The 17,325-nt window shown below is 40.4% G+C and overlaps 1 protein-coding gene across 1 annotated transcript in view; it reads right to left on the reverse strand.

The window, feature by feature from the left end:
- LOC311433251 (uncharacterized protein) overlaps positions 1–17,325 on the reverse strand; it is a gene marked incomplete at its 3' end in the record, with an annotated part of 72,823 nt that overhangs the window by 17,158 nt on the left and 38,340 nt on the right. The window contains exons 3-4 of the mRNA XM_084512174.1: positions 3,715–3,790; positions 3,163–3,169 (exon numbers count right to left, since the gene is read on the reverse strand). Coding sequence (XP_084368300.1) covers positions 3,163–3,169; positions 3,715–3,790 — 83 coding nt within the window. The remainder of the gene's footprint in view (positions 1–3,162; positions 3,170–3,714; positions 3,791–17,325) is intronic.

Genomic DNA, 17,325 nt, shown 5'->3' on the forward strand with positions numbered 1-17,325 from the left:
AGATCTAGCCAGCCTCAACAAACACAAAATGAGAGAACTGACTACACCATAGGTCTCCAACACCCTACGTGGGAAGAGATGCCTTCATGGGCATGCTGGCTCGGCAGGGTGCAGAGCCAGGCAGAGACACTGGAGCCGGTGTGGGGACGTGGGAGCTGGAGTTCAAGATCCAGGCCAGCATCCATGTCCCCGGGGAGCTATCCTGGGTTACATGTCTCTCTGCTACCTAAAATAATGACACTTACTGCCTAGTCATGGCTTTGATGATGCATTTCTTTAGGGTATTTCTGCCTAAACATTCCCTTCTAAATTGGTAAAATGTTATTCATCTAGATCATGATCTTGCGAGGCCTTTGACCCTCTCAGACATCTGGGAGTGACTTGGCTGCAGTAAATTGAGGAGACACATGAATTTTTAGTAGGGTGAGTTAGCAAGCACAGAGCTAAGCTCATGAACTGCATTATTTTGGGCCAGGGACAGCTGATTTCCAATTGTGTATGGCACAAATAACTGCTCACTTCTCAGACTACAGCAAACCTGTGCTGGATACGCAAGTGGCACTCCCTGCTCAGTTGAAAAATGCTGTAATGAATTGAATTGAGTAGACAGGCGCAGAGAATGGGAAATAAAGTGGCCACTATTGGGAAAGGTGCTGCCAATCTAAAGCATTCCAAAAACATGAGTCCAGACAGTCTTCCCAAGTTATAAAACTGGATTACGCATAACTTTTAAATAAAAATAATAAACGGTAAGTTTGTTCTTCCTGTATGTTTTCAGAGCTTCCAGGTGCTTCAGTCTCACATTTTCTCTTCAGCCACAAGTATTAAATATCTAAACATCAGCAAGTAAGGATATGCAATGGAAACTTGAAATATCATGAAAATCATCATCTAGTTGTAAGAATTGGCAAGACTCTTGTAAACCTGGCACTGTAAACCAGAGGCATTAAGTATCACACATTTTTAAGCTTTATTTAATAGGCACTTCAGATCCAAATTATTAAGAACAATTTGAGATAAATGATGTAGAAAAGTAAGAGCTGCTTCTTGCTAACAAGTGTATCTTTGAGCTCAGTGAATGTGTGTGGAAATGCAAAGGTGTAGGGACAGTCTCCTAAATCCTGCAGTTTTCCTTTTGTATTGGCACTGATGTGGGGAGGGCATTTCCCCTCCATGGTTTAAGACCTGGTGGAGCTCTAAGGAAGGCAGTGTCGTCATTGAGGCAACATCTTTTTGGCTGTGCCACTGTTCAATGTTATAAACATTAATTCCAGATTATCTACTGGTGGAAACCATAGCTGGCAAGCTTTTGCTTATTTCCATTTCCTTTGCAAACCCAAGAGATACATTATATATACTTCTACAAGATAAATAATGGGACAATTCTATAAATGTTAGCTGTGGTTTGAATCTGTAGACAATTCATACGCTTCTTTTAAAGGTCACAGTAGGCTTAGAGCTACTGCTCTTTTATTAAGACAGATGGATCTTTGATAAAGCTTCTGAAGATCATTTGGAGAAATTATTTAATCTAATGGTTATATCCTGCCCTTTTTTGTTCGCTATGCTCTGACCAAGGAATTACTTTGCCTGTTGCAATCATCCTTGGGGACACCCAATGTTGCCATGTAAACAGAGCACAAAACGGCCAAATTGTAAGACTCACTCCACTCTGGGTTCAGAAACCAAGAATTCAAGCTTTTGCTTCAAAGCAGTTTAAGTCCTCTGCCATAACCAAGAGCCAGTATTCAAGTAAAATGAAAAAAATTCAGGACCCCTTCAGTCCTGAAAATTACTTTTGACTGCAGTTCTAGAAACCTGGAAAGAAATACTGTATTAGACCTCTAACAGCATTCTTACAGGTGCCTAAGAATTGGCTCCAAAGCTTGTTATGGTGATGTAATTGTGTTTCAATCAAGTTCGCTTAATTGATAGGGTGAGGTAGTTGTTAAATGCTTCTTAAGCAGAACCATTGGAAATCATTTAAGAATCAAATATGAATTAACATGTTGCACTAAGTGCCCCAGCTGGCCAGTCAGTACAAACTTACATTGAAGGACCAGTTTAAAGCAGTTGTGTCCTAGCAGAAGAGTCTTTAAAGTTCAGCTACCCTGAGATTAGCTCCTAGAGCAGTAAACCATGAGCACTTTTTCTACTTTCCCTGAATTTATCCTAGATGCTTCAACTATCCAGGTAAGAAAAAATACAGCAACCCACACCTCCACTGCCAATACATTTTTGCTAAAGCTTTTGAAGATCATTTGGAGAAATTATTTAATCTCATGGTTATATCCTGACCTTTTTTGCTCCCCATGCTCTGACTGAGCAATTACTTTGCCTGTTGCAATCACCCCCAAGGACACCCAATGTTGCCATGTAAACACAGCGCAAATGCCTAAATACTGCATTTGTAACTGGGTCATTTCACTTGTAGCCAGCTCTTGACCTAACTGAAGGAACAATTTCTGGCAGAGAACAGGCAGAAGCAAGTAGGAAGTTCATTTACAGCTCTTACACTGCCCATGCTGCTGACAGAGGGGTCAAGTGGGTCCTTGCCCTGCTGCAATTCGGAAAGAATAAAGCATCATGCAACTTAGCTAAATCAGTGGAGCTATCCTGGGTGGGCTCCCATATTTTAGAAAAAGTGTGTTATGACTATAGCTAATGTTGGTTACGAATCAATGTAATCTGAAAAATTTACAGACCACAGTAGTATCTCACATTTAGTGTGTTTACTTAATTAGATGTATTTCTAAAGTGGTTTCATAAAAGTTTATCATCTAGATCAGCATTTCTTCTGTATGCACAGGAGCCAAGACTGGTTATAGGTCAGGGGAATTATACAGGAGCATTAAGCATTCAAAATCAAAGTGAGGAAGTGAAATATTTCCTCCTAATGGGGACAGAGGCTTCTGGGATGTTTCCCAGAGGGACAGCTGCAAAAATGGTAAAGAGAGCAGGAAGAAAATCCCCAAACAGTTAAGTGAAATCTGCCTCAGGATCTGACAGATACTTGCCATGCATGTTTACCAGGACATTTGCAGTCTGTAGCCACAGCATTTTTTCTTAGCTTAACTGCAAATTTAACATGCCACCCAACCACAGTACCAAGACTAAATTAATCTGGTACGCTTTAAACTTGTAAATAAGATCTAGACTTACGATAAGGCTAAAAGAGATACAAACAAAGCACAAAAACAAACAAATAAACAAACAAAAAGACCCAAAACAAAAAGGCAACAGGGTAAGAAGGATGTGTGTGAGCTCACATTCTCAATTATTCTGTCTGCACTGTACTATCTTCCTTCTCGTGAAACCAATGCAGCTCCTCACACACAGGGCCTGGTCTCCATGCACCTGCAGGGCTCTTCCTGCCAGCTCATGAGAGCTCTGCCCACACAGCAGGTCGATGCCAAAGCATGGCTGGTGGTTTATCCAAGGGATTTGCTATAATACTTTTGTTTCTCCTCATTATGCCATAGCTTAATTCCTCAGGAGCCCTTGTGCTGCACATTGTGTGCTTCAGCCTTCCTACGCAGAAGTTGTTGTTGTTGCTGTTGTCCAGCAAACACACAGCGGGTGACAGCCTACATCTCATTTCAACATGAAAAACACCCTCCAATGAAGCCTGGCCTTAGGACAAAGCACCACAGCCCTGAAGGAATCTGTGGAAAATCAACCCCCCGCAGCCCCCATGTGCAGCCCAGCCCCTACCTGTGTCGTCGCTGCCCCAGAGGGGCCGTGTTTCGGACCTGGGCAGCAGCTCTCCCCTGCTGTGGGGCTCTTTTGCCTGCAAAAAAGGAGGAACACATCAAGTCACCAGAGATGCCTCAAATGCTGGGCTGTTGTCTTACAGCACTGAAGACCAAGATTGTTTTCCATCTGAAGAAAACATGGCAGGTGGCAGTGCAAGGCCCCAGTCCAGCTGTGTCCACTATTGGGGCAAACTTATGAGGTGCCAGGTACTGTCATCTTCCAGAAAGGAGGAAGGCTTTGTGCCTTATCATGCTCTAAATTGTTTTTTCTCCTCAAAGTGTGCATATTGACCTTACCGCCTTGGACCAGGCCAGTTGCCCCATTCTCCTGCCTTGGCCCTGCTGAGGTGGGTAAGGAAGGTGTAAGGAAATGGCAGGTCCTGGTGGGGTTGTCTGCTGACATGGGGCTGCTTGCAGAGAGACACACAGTGGCCTGGCAGGGAAGGCCTCAGTGGGGATGAGTCTGGGGGAGAAGAAGCACAGTGAATCCCTTCACATACCCTTGTATTGCCAACCTGGGAGCTACAGGCCCCTGTTGCCCTCCTGATTAACATGTGCTCACCTTCATCACTCCATCCTCATCCCTGCTACTATGGTACATCTAACTGCTTGCCTTCTGCATCACCCTTACTCATACAAGAGGCTTGGATCAGAAAGTATTTCTGATCATTATTTCAGAAAGCTGTGAAAGTATTTGGGAGAACTGAGAACAGGACTGTTTTCTGGCACCAGTTTTGCAAGGGCACTGGCTGCTGGCCTCAGTGCTGCTCCTTCTGGGGGACAAATTGACTGTGAGTGTGGAGATAGCCAGCAGGACCACAAATTTGCTAACCCCTCTATCCCAAAGTGCTTCACAGGCTCTCCACCGCACCAAAATACTGCATCCAGCATCAGGACAAGAAGCAGCAGCCAAAGAGCAAATGATTTGCTACAGAAAAACAAGGTAAAGAATTGCCACTAAAATCACAGGCTACACTTTTATTGCCCCAAAATAGTAGAATTTTTCTTGCTCACATCAAAACTTAAATATGTCTTCATACAAATGCAATGTTCTCAAAGTCAGTAGTCCTGAAGGATTAAAGAGCACATCAGTGTGAATCTGGGGTTTAGGCAAATCACTTGAGTAGACTTCAACTCCGAAGTTCTTCACAGTTTTAGTTTAAGAAGCACTTTCATTCAAAAGATTCCCAGCTTAAATGGCAGCTTCACCTACTGTTACACACACTCCAAAAAGGTGTGAAGCTTTCTTGAGGATGCCCAAGGCTTTAAAACATTGAAAAGATGGCTCACTTTTCTGATGACATATTTCTGACATTTTATTCAGGTTATTAAGCGCTTCATGAATAACAAGGAAGAAACAGGCATTCAAGACAGCCACGGTTCCAGCCCCTGCAAAGCTCTGTGATTGAAGTTAAGAGCCAGAGGGACAGTAGGACTGAAGTAGCACAGGAATAGAAGGCAGGTGTGGATGAAGGGAGAGTCAGAGGAAAAGTGCTTAATTTGATGTATTCCAGGCAGAACTGTGATTATGCTCAGAAGAACACAAGTTCAGAAAACTCAGAGAAAAGCGATTAAGGAAAAGGTATGGATCTGTCCCTACAGAAAAACATAACTTTGCATATGTGTAAAACAATATATGCTAAAAATATATTACAAAGCCATGTCAAGGACAAAAGTGTAATGTGCACAGTGTCCATAAGCAATAAAAGGCTGAGTATTGAAAACTGCAGACTCTGAACTCTGTCCCTTAACAGAGCCCTGTAAAAAAGAAAACTGTCTTGGTCACCTTGTCATGAAAAAAAGAGGTCTGCAGTCAAAAATGTGGAAAGGTGAAGTGCTGGGAAGTTGTACAGAACATTTCCTGACTGAATATGACACAACTATCAATTATATATTTTAGGGGCCCCAGAGCTATGGTGATTGCCACAGCAGAGAAGTATACAGCAGTTAGAGGGAGAGGTGGACTACACATATGCAGGAAGTCCTAAGGAAACACATCTATGCTAAAAAAAAAAAAAAAAAAAAAAAAAAAAGCAGAAAGGAGGCCCTTCTTATTAAAAGCAGTGACTCCCAGCAGGATCACATAGGTTCTTGGTCCATTCTCTAAATATAGGAATTTCACATGAAGCATAAACATTGCTGATTCTCATGTCTTAACATGTGACAAAAAGTACAAGGCAACCATACTCACAGAATAAAAAGTCTTTTGTAGGTGCTTTATTTTTGTTATTTACCCCTTAATAATACTTGCAGAGGAAAAATTTTGCTTCTTCTTTGTGACTTAATGACTATGCCTTTCATGGTGTTTGGAAAATGCTGGGTTGTCTGTTTCCCATCTGACTTTGCTCAAGCCTAGAGTTCAATGAGGAGGCAAACAGTTTAATGCTAGTGGCCAAGTCTTTGTGCTAGCTAAGTACACTTAAGTCACAGCAGATAAGACATCAGCAAGTCAAATATTTAATAACAATATACATACAATAGTGACTCACTGTAGAAAACAACACATTCTTTCATTCCATGAAGCACAACATCTCCCTTCCCACTTTTCTAGTACTCCATTACTGTGACCATAAAAAGCCAATCTCCCTGGTGAGTGGCACAGCTCCCACTAAGCCAAGTCCTAGCAGTCAGCTGTGGAAAACTGCAGCCTCCAGTCTGCAAGAAGTAAACCACGTTAGAGGATCTGTCTCTGAAGTAGAGTTTAGAGGCATTAATCTGTTTCAGCATTGCTGTGATCTCAGTGCCACTGGGAGAAGATAAAGGGAAGTGGAGGTCAGAAGTTCATGTGTCAGTGCAAGCAACACTTGACTGATTTTCACTGAATATCAGTGCTTCATATATTTTGTGCAAACATTATGTTAATTGCATGATCCTGTTTTTCTTATTTTAGGAAGAGTAAAAAGACAACAATCTTTCTAACCCCTAAAAAATAACAGCTGAAACACTTCCTTCTCTGCTCTTTTTTACTGAGGCACACAGTTGTTGTCAGCCACAACACCTCTTGTGTTTTCTAAGTCTGGAGGCTGCCTGGAAAAGAAAAATCGGAAGAGAGACAAAGCAGACAGAGTGACTGCCTGTGGTTGCATGTGCTTTTAATGGAAGTACTGCTATGTTTAGCATATAGCCAGTCCTCATCTGTTCTGCTGAACCAAGAGTCAGAGAACTGTGATCCATCTCATTCATCTCAATGGCAATTTAAACTCTCAAGCCTAATTTACACATCAACATTGTTAATTATTTCATTGCTGAACATCTCAACAGAAAGAACTCATTAATGGCTACATATTCTGTTCACTTGAAAGGACATCAATACCAAGAGTGGAAGCAGAATACATTACCTAGACTAAACACCACAGCCACTTTGTATTAAAAAGAAAAAGTGTTGCTCACAGATACCAAATGATGCTCATTTATTAAAGTTATATGCCTTCACTGGTTCCTCATGGACTTCTGTAGAAGACCTACCCTACTAAGACACAGTCTTGGGATCCAGCACATTTTTGCTAGTGGGATGAAAATATTTTCATTTGAGATTCTCAGTTATCTAAACAAGTCACTGAATTCTTTATGGCACTTAATATATTCCAGACTTACAGCTTCACTCCTGTAGATAGTCCCTTCAAATGAAGAGAACAACAGGATGTGACAGGGCTGAGCATGCATTATCTCTGTGCATTGTTCTTGTGAAATGCTAACCTAAATAATATTAGTGACACTAAAACGTTTATAATTTTAAAGGTAATTATCCATTAAAATGAATGGGAGCCATCCACATTCCTCTTGGTGCAACTGCTTCAGCACTGCTGAAGTCTCAGCACTGTTATCCTCCCCAGACACTACCGTCTCTGGAGCAAAGCCATGTTGCCACAGGTCCTAAGCAGCTACCAAAACGCCACCAGTGTCTAGTGCCCAGGAAGGGCTACCATCATTTCAAGTGACTGCAGACAGCCACAACATCTGAAATGAAAGTAGCCTGGACTGCCTGTGCAGGTGTTCAAAGCAGGAACCCTAGGTGAGTCTGAAATCTGAAGTTTACCAAACCAGGGCATGGCTATTGCAATGTATTCCTGGCAGGTGCTCCCAGGCAGATCTGTGAAAGAACATTCAAAAGTTTACATAGGTGGAGCTCTAAAAACTGTGGGCACTCTGAGCAATGCCTGTGGGTGGAAGAAGCACTGATGCAAATTTCCATTAAAAAACAAAACAAAACAAAACAAAACAAAACATAACTTGCAGTGGGATTGTTTATGCTGAGGTCAAGACAACTTGAAGGACCAAAATTAAGTGAGTTGCAAAGCTGAGAGAAGCCCATTGACTGTATTTCTTGTGCTGCAAGACTTTCTTCAGCCGCTATGTTTCTCCACCCAGCATTCTGCATCAGAGGCCCCTGTACTAAGTATAATGGACTGCAGGATCCCAGAGCTGGAAGCACAAATTTCCATACTGTTACTACTGCAAACACACAATGCAGATGCTAATTAAGACACCTGTCTACATTTCTGTTCTCCTTTTCTGGCTCTCAGAAGGCTTCAGCCTATGCAAAGTCCCATGCTTGTGTTATAAAGGTCAGAAACAACATGCTTTTTAGACAGATGTCTCCTTATGTCCTAGATCGTAATTTCTGAAGAGGTACAGAAGCAGGATGACAAACCTGAAGCCTCGCTGCCCCTGCATTGCTCCATAAATGAAAAAAGCATATATATTTTTTCTTTCTTTTTTTTTTTTTTTCTTTTTCATTTCTTTTGGTCCCTCCACCTCCACCCTTCAGCTTCTTTTCTGCTATGCTACTTTCCAGAAAGGCTGATCTTTCTTATGGGAAGTGTGTTTTTTCAAGACCTGGAGATAAGATTGTGTAGTCTTGCATGAAAAAGGGCTTTGATGAAAAGAAGCCTGGACTACAGCAGCATAGGCAGGAGATGGATTTATACATGTCTGAAGAGAAGAGGGTTACCTTGCTTTGCAAAATACTTTTCTTTCTCCAGAATTCCTGTACAGATACCCCAGTGGGATCTGAATGATTCTTTCCCCAGAGAATAACAAGAATAATGTTCTTCAACTGCATTACTTACTTATTCAATCATTTTCCATCGTATCTTTGCTATATAACAAAAAAGCACTTGGCACAGGTGCTTGTTATTGAAAAAATGTCCTCCATTTATACAAGGAATGTTTTATTCAGTCTGCGACTTTCATTTGCAAAAAATATCTTGGCTTCGCCCTGGCAATTGTCAAATTGTGGGAGATCTTACTCATGACAAGGTTTTGTTCTCCTAAGATTATCAGAGAAGGGAGAAGCAGAAGTTATTGCTGCCCTGAGAACTGACTTAAAGCTGAGCATAAATGGAGAGCTTTGGATTTAATAGAAGAACTAGTGAGTGTGCAAGATTTTGTAAAACTTGTGAAGCTTAATACAGGTCCAATCTATGGTTGAGTGGCTCCCATTTAACCTGAAAAAATGTCAGTCTCCAAGATAATTGCCATGTAGCAAAAAATGCATGTCTTACAGGACAGAGAGAGTTAACTGTGTTTTCCACTTGTTTCTGAGCTGAGCGAATCATATCCCAGTCCAAAGCCAGGCTCAGGGACATAACTGAACAAAACTTTATGAATCACAGCTTTTGTGATTCATTGCCTTCAACAATGCAAAACAGAGCTGTGTTTAATGATGTTGGGAAACAGTTCTGTTTGAATGGGACCAGCTGATGTAACATGTTGAAGGACTGTGTTGTGGCTTGCAAGACAGCAGGAATAATGAAACTGCAAACCTGCAGTGCAATGCAAATGCTGCATTAAAACAGCTATGGATTCATACGGATTCACTTCACACTGCAGCTACATCACCCACATATTTACTGAAAGAGTCCTGCCTCTTGTATAAACAAAGTCACGGGGGAGCATCAGTGAAAACCAACACTTTTCTTGCCTACACTTACATGAAATTTCATCTCTGCTTTATCTGTGTAGAAGTACACCAGTCCAAATAGCATACAAATGCTATTTGTGTAATAAAGGCCTTACAGATTGCTCATTACAAAGCAGCAAACAGCTGCATTTATTATGGCCAAGGAAGGAAATAAGTGAGCACTGGAATAAGCAAAAAACCTCTCTGTTTAAAAATTCATGAAAGTCAGAATATTAGATCCAAGTCTTCTTACATCAGATTTTGGTAGAGTTTTAATAAGGATTCATATCAGTATCTGTGCTTTGCTCCATGGGACTAAATAGGAAACCAGAGTCCAAACCATTCTGAATTTAGTGGAAATTCAGGAGTATGTGCATTCAGAGTCACAGTCACAATTACAGTAAGCTCAGAAGTAATCAGTACAATGACCTACTCTGATATTCTCCATGACGCAGCTGCAGAAGCTGTCAGGTTTATTGCTGTCTCACCCCCTCATCTCTAGCATTACTTCTTAGGTGTTCTTGAGTTCAGGATTTCAAGTAATGGAAAATCCACCCTTATTGACTGTTTTTGCTTAATCTTCCAGTCACAAGATACTTCTAGCTCTTTTCTTTGAAGAGCTCTGTATTAGAAGTAGCTGCTCCACCAGGGAGATACTTGTAGGCTATGGTCAAGTTGCTTCTCAAACTCATTTTTCATGAAGTCATCATAACCTTTGATGTCTTTTGGTGAGGGTTAAACGATCTTGCATTCAGCACAAGGAAAAAGCACACGTGTGTGCTTATTATTTGATACCTAGAAGGTATCAAATAATCCTAAAAATTTAAGCATGTGCTGTTGCATGATGGTAGTATGTACATACATCCTAAATCAAGTGAAGAAAAAAAAAATCTTTTAATTAACATTAACTGTGTTTTGCAAAATAAGGTGAAGTGTTACAGAAATGGAGTTCATGTCTAGATTATAAAAAATAAGATTCATTGACATTTGTCTCTTTTACTGTTTTAATGTCTTTTTTTAATTTTAGTGGATCAATCTAAACAGTACAATTTAACTATCAAAAATAAGTTAATGCATCATATTCTGTAACAAAAGCACCTGAAATAATTTTCATCGAGTAAACTGTCAAGTAACACAACGGAGTCAAAAAGTAGCTTTGTGCAGAGCTGACACAAAGCCTGGCATGAGTGAGGTACATTGGTTAGAGAGTCTAGAGTTTCCAAAGGTTCACAGGGTCTGTCAGAGTTTTGAATATCTTCCAAAGCTCAGAATATATTTCCCCTTTTTTCCAGAAGTCAGCCTGGCAGTGTCCTAAGACTGGACATTCTGGTCCTTGCTGGCTCTAACCGGAGCAGAGTCACTCAGTTGTACATTATCCTGGTCTCTTCCACAGACAGTGAGTGCGGGGAAATGAATATTAACTGAAGTTACTCCAGGTTTGGTTTAAGATTTGGGCAAAGGTTGCAGTCAGTTCTCACTTTGTCTGAACTAGTTCTCTGCCCTGGGTGTTAAACCCTCAGAAATAATCAGTGACCCTTGCATGCTCCCAACTTACTTTGACCTGCTTCTGGCCTGACCAAGGAGCATTTTTCCATGGATGAGCAAGTGAGATGTCTCAGCAAGAAAAACTTACCTACAGTGATGGCTGACATTCTCTAGCTGTTCCAGCACATAACACATATTGCCACAGAGAAGACACAAGCAGATTTTGCTTCAGACAGTACATGCACTTACTCTGTAGGCATTTTACTGAGATCCTTTAGACTATTCTTCACTCTATCCTAGGCACTATTATAGAAAACTGGTTGCAATATTGCATTGTTCTGTTTTTCTGTATGTGGGAAGACATAAAATCAGTGACCACTTGTGCAGTGATGGGCGCTTTCCGCAAGCCAGAGACAATTGATAATCCATGTGGTCTGGAAGTCCTGCACCCATGGATTAGCTGGATAATTATTATGTCCATTTTAGAGATGGAAAATCTAAATACCAAAGAGGTTGAAGACTTGTTCAAACTTAAATCCCAGTTCAAAGAATCTGAAATAGACTCTAGTTCCCAATCCTCCAACTAACTTTCATGTTTAAGTTTTACCCTGTATTCTTATGTAAGTATGACAGCTTACACATACAGTGGGTTTTATGCCATTGGAAAAGCCCTTTTTCTTCTGCATGCTTTCCTGATGCTCCTCAAGCACCCAGAAATCCTTTTTTTTCAAGGCTTGTGGTTCTGCCATGTATTCAAACATGAAGAAACTGAACTCAATTAAGAGAGACAGTGGATCTCATAAATCCCCCTAACAGGACTAAGAAGCTCTTTATATATGGAGTTAGCTCAGAAACAGGGGTGCGTTACTCGGGAACAGAGCTAAGTGTGTCTCTGAATGATTACTTCTATTGTAGCGCAAGTCCAGGTCTCTGCCACTAAGTGAGAAGAGGTGAAGAATAATGGCTCCACTTGTGTGCTGGGCCCACACTGAGCCAGCTGTGTTTTGCAGCTGTTGAAAAAAAACAGGACTGAATTATCTAAGGGGTGCTGTGGGTCGTACAGGCCTTCCTTAGGCTGGTAGTGGCCAGGTTTCCAATTCTGACCCCAAACGCCACCATAGCCAGGCCCTTTCATGACCTCTATCCCTACGCAGTGCCTACACAAGCATTGTCTACATACATCTCGATCCCTGCATACAAAGAGACTAGCTGGTGCAGAAGGGAAGAAACCCTTCCTATAACCTTCACGGAAATGCAAATATATTTATACAGAAAGAGGAGTGTGAAAGGTGAGGAGAGTGGAGGGTCAGACAACTACCTTGGCCCATCAGGAGCAAGAGCACAGTGTGCCCATCAACTGTCCTGCTGGATCCAGGCTTCCATTTACATTGCCTGAGATGCACATATCTTGAGGAAACATCGTGAACCTTGCTATGCAGACAGCTTAGATGTCCTATTAACTTTGCAGTGTTGTTATTTTCATAACACCATAGTTCAATGTTGTGACAGCAAGGTCAAGCACGTCTTTTTATTATAAAAAGTCTATCAGTTCTATCAGTTGTGCATGAATTAACAGGCCATACTTATGTCTGATCCTTTTTTCTTAATACTTGGTTATTCTTCCCTTCACTTTTCCTTCTAAGGAATCATTTGACCTGAAAATAAAAATGAAATGAGGCTCGTTAGAAGCAATGAGTTTTTGGAGGGTGACTGTCTACCTGTGCTGTACTTTAAATCATATTTCCATAAATTTCTAACAGCTCAATGGCATGGGAAGGAACTGATCCTTTTCTCTGTGTAAGACAACGGAGACAATGTCACTCTATCTTCAGGGATAGAAGGATCTCCTTTTGGGAAAAAGAAAAATGAAAGGACACATTATAGCTGGCACAGGCTATGGCTTCATTCATGGTGAGTGTGAAAAACCAATTGACATTTTAGCTGCCTGACCTCTGTTACAAACATCTGCAGGGAAAGAAAGCAAATTAGGAAAATGTGTCCTTTTTTGCTTGGGTTCATTTAAGGTTGCAGTGTTAGTTGTGTGTATGTGCAGAGAAAGAAATGAAGCAGAGCTTTATTTCTGTCACTACAGTCAAGCTACATAGGGGATATAAATGGATGTCTACGTAATGCCAGTGCTGCCTGTTGTGTGTGTTGAGAACTTGAAATGGAATCGTATGCAACCATTACAAGCCCATGTTATCCTACACCCACATTTTGCAAGAGGTGGTGGAGGTGGAGTGATACTGGCCTGATAATGAGGGCAGTGATTGTTGTTTGCTATTTAGAAACAGGAACAGAAACTGAAATAACTTGAGCAAATAAAAGTGCTTAGGCTATGGCTACGTCAGGGGTGTGATTAACTTTTATCAATGTGTTCCTTTTAGCTTTCCTGACAGGAGCCAAAAGTGTCCGGGTCATTCATGTGGGTTAGAGTTAGATAAACTTTGTATGTGATGTACGTCCACTGCATCAGACCCAGCCTGTGATATCTTTTGAGTGACTTCAGTACAAGCTCACACAGTGTTAACAATACTAGGATATTTTCCAACACTTTCCCAAGCTTGGCTTGCCAGACAGTGTAGGTGCCCCCCATCCTATCCTTTCCTGCTTTTACTGTCAGCTACCCTGATTCCAACACAGCACATACATGTTAGTATAAACATATGCGTTGGCATTAAGACATGCCTTGGGGATATTGCTGGTAAAGAAACTCTAAAACTGTATTCTACCCAAGAAATAAATTGAGGGACTCAAGCTGTACAGTTCTATATAAACACAGTTCTTATCTGGATTAATGTTGTTTACACTGGACAATCAGCATCCAATTTGGCTGGAACCTTCCTTAAATCAGATTAAAATCCAGTTTATTTTTGCTCCAGTTTCTGCCCATGAGATAGTCTTTAATGTAGGAACGAATAGGTCCTGTGTTCTCCACTGTAGTCTGTGCATTTGCAAAGGGTCTTTTTTTTCTGAACAATTTGCAGTTTGATAATTGGTAGTGTGATCATTAACAAGACTTGAATCTTGCACAAAATGACTGGCGGATGACAGCCAAAAGTTCAATGTAAATGTTCTGGAGGGTTTAATATGCAACTACTTGCATTGTTTACTGACCATATTTATTGGTCCTTAGCCTCTGCTGCTGTGGACTGTCTTTGCCGTGGGTCTTGAGGAATAGGGGAAGAAAAAGGGACATCTCACTGTTTATTGCAAAATATAAAAGCACTAAAACTGGTCCTCTGGATGTGTTTACGCTTTCTCTTCCAACTCTATCTCTAGTCATAGCACCAAGAAAAAGAGGACTTGTTACACTGGAAAATATTTCCGTATTAAGAAGTGTAAACAAACCTTGCAGCTCCGGTAGGCAGTTGCTTCTCATTTCACAGTACAACTATTTGCTTGCATTCAAAGTTACATAATCAGATATGGGAGTGGTGGCTGTTTGTGTTCTCTTCCATAGCTGTGTACCTCTCTGATGCAAAGGAAGGACCCCAGTTGTGCTTAGACTGTCAGAGATTCAGTTTTTCCATTCCTTCAAGGGATGTGTAGCATGCAGGTGGTCTCTCCAGCTGTCTGCAAAACTTTAAAGCATCTGTAGCACAACCAGTTTTCCATCATTATCATTCAGGCTTTCAGTAGGACTAATTGATTTGTGAATCGTGGCTTTTCTCCAAGAAAAGCCTATGTTTCTTCCCTAAAATAACTGAAACAGCATTCTTAGTGAAATGATAAAATATGATCCTAACCCACACAAATATGGCAACAATCAAGCTGGAGCCAAACAGATTTTGAGTGAAAATGTGACAGAATTGAACAAATCAGTCATCATCAGCTTCAGCACAAGGCTGCTGCCAAGACATGGAAGATTCAAAACTAACATACACAGCAGTTTAACTGAAAGAAAAAGAAAGAAAAGACAAATATTCCATAATGGCACCAAGCATTTATTTATTTATTTATTTTTTTCTCCCTAAAATTCCTTACAAAGCTGAGAAACTGACATCTTTTAAAGATGTGCTGACAGCTGGCTGGGAAACTGGCGTGGACTTCTATATCCACAATTATTCCTAAAGGACTGACTTACAACCTTCCCAGTATTGCTGAAGTGCAAGGAAGAATCAGGCTCTGAATTAGATACATGGCACTGATACAATCTGAGTTTTGTAGTGAGAGACTTGGGGAATACCCAAATCACTTTTTCCTTTTTTTTTTTTTTTTTTTTCCTATGCTCCTCTACTTTAGCGGTCTTCAGTATGTGCAAATGTGCTACAGCCTATAGCAGCCCTGTAGTGATGAGAGGGCAAAGGGGCTAAAGACTGCAAACATTGCCACCATGGGCAGTGGCCTGGGAGGACATGCAGGATCCAAATCTGTCTGTAGAGTATCTTCTGAATTGGGCGTGAAGTGCCCCTCCAATGCAGAGGCAAAGCCCTGATCTGTAAGTAGCTCAGGAAATGGCCACTCTGCTGTTGGCTTTCATGATCCAGTTGTGCCTGTGATGTAGGTGGTGTCCTAAAAGTGTCACACTGTGAAGGAGGAATCAGTTCAGCATAACAAACGTTTGTTGGTGCACCAGTATCTTCCAAGCGTTGAAGCCCAGTTATTGATTTTCAAAGAGTCCTCCCAATACTGTAGAGTGTGGAAAGTTACTGTGCAGTTGAAATGTGAAGTGATATCCTGAATGTGTGATGTGTCAACAGCCATACAACCTGTGATAAGAACTTTGCTTGCTGAACTCTTATGTCAGCCCCATTTCACGTGGCTTTCAGAAGCTGGTATGGTAAAAAAAATCTCCAGTCTCCTTGCATGAGGAGCACACATGCAGCTTCTGCTCTGCAGTTGGCACAATGGTGGCAGAAATTTTTCTATTTCCTCTTCAGGAAAAAATAACAGTGATCAAAGTATTTGAAAAGCATTCTCTCTCCCTCCCAAATGCAGTTACTATATTTTCTAAAGGGAATATGAACCAAAAGAAGGAAGTGAAATCTAGTTATAACTCAATAGCCTCCCTGTAGAACAGACGCTCCCTTTTCATAGTATTGCCTTGTGCACTTCCAGGGAGGGCATGATACAGAGAGACTATTTCCTTGAAAAAAAAATATAATCCTTGGAGGTCACTATCTAACAGTTTCAATTCCACTTTTTTTTTTTTTTTTTTTTTTTAAATGGTGTACTATGAGACATAATGAGCAATAGTTCCTACTGGCACTAACAGCTCTGAGCGCCCCAGTTTCTGAGATTGTGGCTTGGGATCCTACACAAATCCCTGGCACATGAGGGGTGTTTTTTGGTTCCTTTCTGCAATATTTTCAAAGTACAGCTCGGCGCATGTGTGCCCAAGAGAAAATGGCCTAAATTGCAGGTCACTTCTGACAACTTAGCCAAAATCATTTTACATAATCAAAACAAATATTTATATAAAATATGGCTTTTACATATTTCATATATAATAAGCTTAGTTCACTGACACATTTGTTTTTTCAAAGCCACCTTCAGAGAGATCTGAAAAACTTGTAGCATTTCAATGAACTGAAAGCAAAGCTAAATAGAAATACCGTGGAAACTCCAGACTTCCAATTCTGATAAACTGACTCAAATAAGGTACATAGAATTCTGAAATTATTCCCGTTATAGTAATTGGATTTTAAAGATACTTTTCATTTTAGATATATGATATTTTATAATATATGATATTTTATTTATTTTTATATATTATATGATATTTTTAGTGACAGAGTCTTACTCAACAGGTTCATTGTTTCGTGCATTTCCCTTTGGTGAGAAAAGAAAGCAAGTTTGTTCTTTACATCTGTAGCCATTCCCTCTGTAGCTATAATTTAATATGTAAAAAAAAAAAAAAAAAAAAAAAAAAGATCATGAGATCATGCTGTATATCTGTATGAATTTGGCTATGCATGCATTATTTTATTTTATTTTATTTTATTTTATTTTATTTTATTTTATTTTATTTTATTTTATTTTATTTTATTTATTTTTTTCCCGGAGATGTATCTTGGAGTTTAGAGAATAGTTTTGATGAAAACGCCTCTTTTACTGTAGGATCAATTAAAAAAAATAAAACAAAGGAAGGAGGAAATCTGTTGGCATTAGTTATCTGTCTCTTTCCTTTTGAGAGTGTTTTTTGAAAAGCACCTCAAGGACAGCGATCCTTGTTTTAAT

This window comes from Aythya ferina (assembly GCF_964211825.1).
Source record: "Aythya ferina genome assembly, chromosome: 3".
NCBI classification, from domain to species: Eukaryota; Metazoa; Chordata; class Aves; order Anseriformes; family Anatidae; genus Aythya; species Aythya ferina.